The sequence below is a fragment of the Morone saxatilis genome, unplaced genomic scaffold, assembly GCF_004916995.1.
Source record: "Morone saxatilis isolate NCDOM2014 unplaced genomic scaffold, NCSU_SB_2.0 Contig0, whole genome shotgun sequence".
Lineage (NCBI taxonomy): Eukaryota > Metazoa > Chordata > Actinopteri > Moronidae > Morone > Morone saxatilis.
Genome location: NW_023339650.1, coordinates 19,548,389 through 19,550,355, shown reverse-complemented (window position 1 = coordinate 19,550,355; position 1,967 = coordinate 19,548,389). Strand labels below are relative to the sequence as shown.

At 40.9% G+C, this 1,967-nt stretch overlaps 1 protein-coding gene across 1 annotated transcript in view; it reads right to left on the bottom strand.

Moving 5' to 3' along the window:
- The window catches only part of LOC118324808 (dynein heavy chain 5, axonemal-like), a gene marked incomplete in the record, with an annotated part of 45,419 nt that overhangs the window by 7,186 nt on the left and 36,266 nt on the right, over positions 1 to 1,967 (bottom strand). The window contains 3 exon segments of the mRNA XM_035657282.1: positions 303 to 458; positions 606 to 800; positions 1,686 to 1,862. Coding sequence (XP_035513175.1) covers positions 303 to 458; positions 606 to 800; positions 1,686 to 1,862 — 528 coding nt within the window.

The following is a 1,967-nucleotide window of genomic DNA, read 5'->3' as shown; positions in this document are numbered from 1 at the left end:
AGGAGGAGGAGGAACATTTTGTGTTTGTGTTTTCTTTTGTTAAATAATATGTATATATAATACAGAATGAATTCACATGTAGCATCTTGTGTTTTTCCATGTGTAATAATAAAAATTTGTATTAAATATAATAACTTGTATGCCATAATATGTATGTGATTTAAGGTTAGTTAATAGTTAACTAAAACTAAAAACTACTAACACAACTAACTCAAATAAAATAATAACACATATAGATGTAGATGTAGAGATAGAGAAATAAATTAATGTAGGAGCAATAACAAATGTCACAGATGTCCTACTTTATAAGTTGATCCAGACTTGATGTAGTTTTTGTCCAGTATGTTGTCCAGGACGGGGTCCAGTTCCTCCCCTACGTCCTCCAGCAGCAGGGGGCGCCCCAGAGACAGACTGTCCTCCAGGTGGGAACGGAAATATTTATGATTCAGAGACGTCACCTGGGACACAGAAGAAGACAACTGACAATCAGTAAAGCACTCAAACTGATCTTCACTTCCTGTGTCTCTGGTTTGTTTATACTTCTCACCACCAGGGGGCACATGAAGATTTATGAACCGGGGTGTTAAAAAAACAACCATCCTCACCTGTAGCTGCTGGTCTCTCTCTCTGTTCTGGATCCAGGTCTTGCCCTGGCCCTGGGGGTCTATCAGCAGCGGGTAGCGGGACGCCTTTGTCACCACGATGCCGTTTTGGATGGACAGGTCGTCACTGGGTAAACCCTGCAGGTTCCACTCGCTCACCGTGGTGTTGTCCACCAGCAGGCCAATCACGTTCAAGTCCTGCAGGAGAGAGGGGAATGTCTTCAACATCTGCACCAGCAATCTTTTTACATCATCCTGTTTCACTTCCTCTCCAATACATTTAGTAATTATGACGTTTATAGTCAGTAAAGCATCATATTACAGTCTCCCTCTAACATTAGCACAGTAGCATTAATTTGGCCACAGCACAGGGTAAAATACAATTACAATTTTCTAGGACAACCTAGGTGTTTCATGACTGGAAAACTAGTTTCTAAATTTCCAGGTTTTCCAGGACTTGTGGGAAACCTGGTATTTTAAAGAGTAAATTTACTTGCTGCTATGTTGCTGTTATGACACCTGCGTTTACCTTAATCTTATCTCAAGTTATTGGCCACGATCGTTTATAGTCTCATTAACAGTTATTAACAACATTTTACATACATTTTATAACTTTGAAGTAAAGATAAAAAACAAGGCAAAAGCTCTTTTCCTGCCATAAATACCAGAGTACACATCCCAGTGAAAAAGGATGAAGCATGATTTCATTTACTCAAGTGTTAATGAGGTTTTGTTTGTAGCCCTTTAAGTCGGGGATGACACAAACCAGTTTCAACAAATTTCAGTGAAGTTTGGCGCTGATCCAACAGCGCCACCATGTGGACACTTATAAAGAGGAGGTTTTCACTGCTGTAGCAGAAAGTGCAGATTCATCATTACACTGAAACACATTGTCTGACATTTCAAATATTTCCTGAACAGGTTTTTTAACTTCATCACTTTTTATGTTAACATTTACATCTGCGACTAAAATGTTGGTTCTAATACATATTGACCAATGAACTGTTTTTTTACATAGATAAAACATAGATAAGTCATTGATGACAGGTGATGGCGACTGAGGTCTCGTCTGAGAGGTCTTACAGAACTGAAGGGGATGAGTTTCTCCTCCATGTCCTTCTTCCACAGCTGCAGCAGCAGGCTGCGGTACTCCTGGTTAAAGGGGCCGGCGTAGGAGAGGAAGCCCGCGGACAGGAGGACGTCCCCAACCAGGTGTTTGATCTGAGTCTGGAACCCAGCGCTGCTGTCGGTCCAACGAACCTGAGACGCAACAAGATCAGGAGAGATTTATGAATGGATGATGGATGATGGATGATGGATGATGGATGGATGATGGGTAAATTGATGGGTAAATTGATGGGTAAA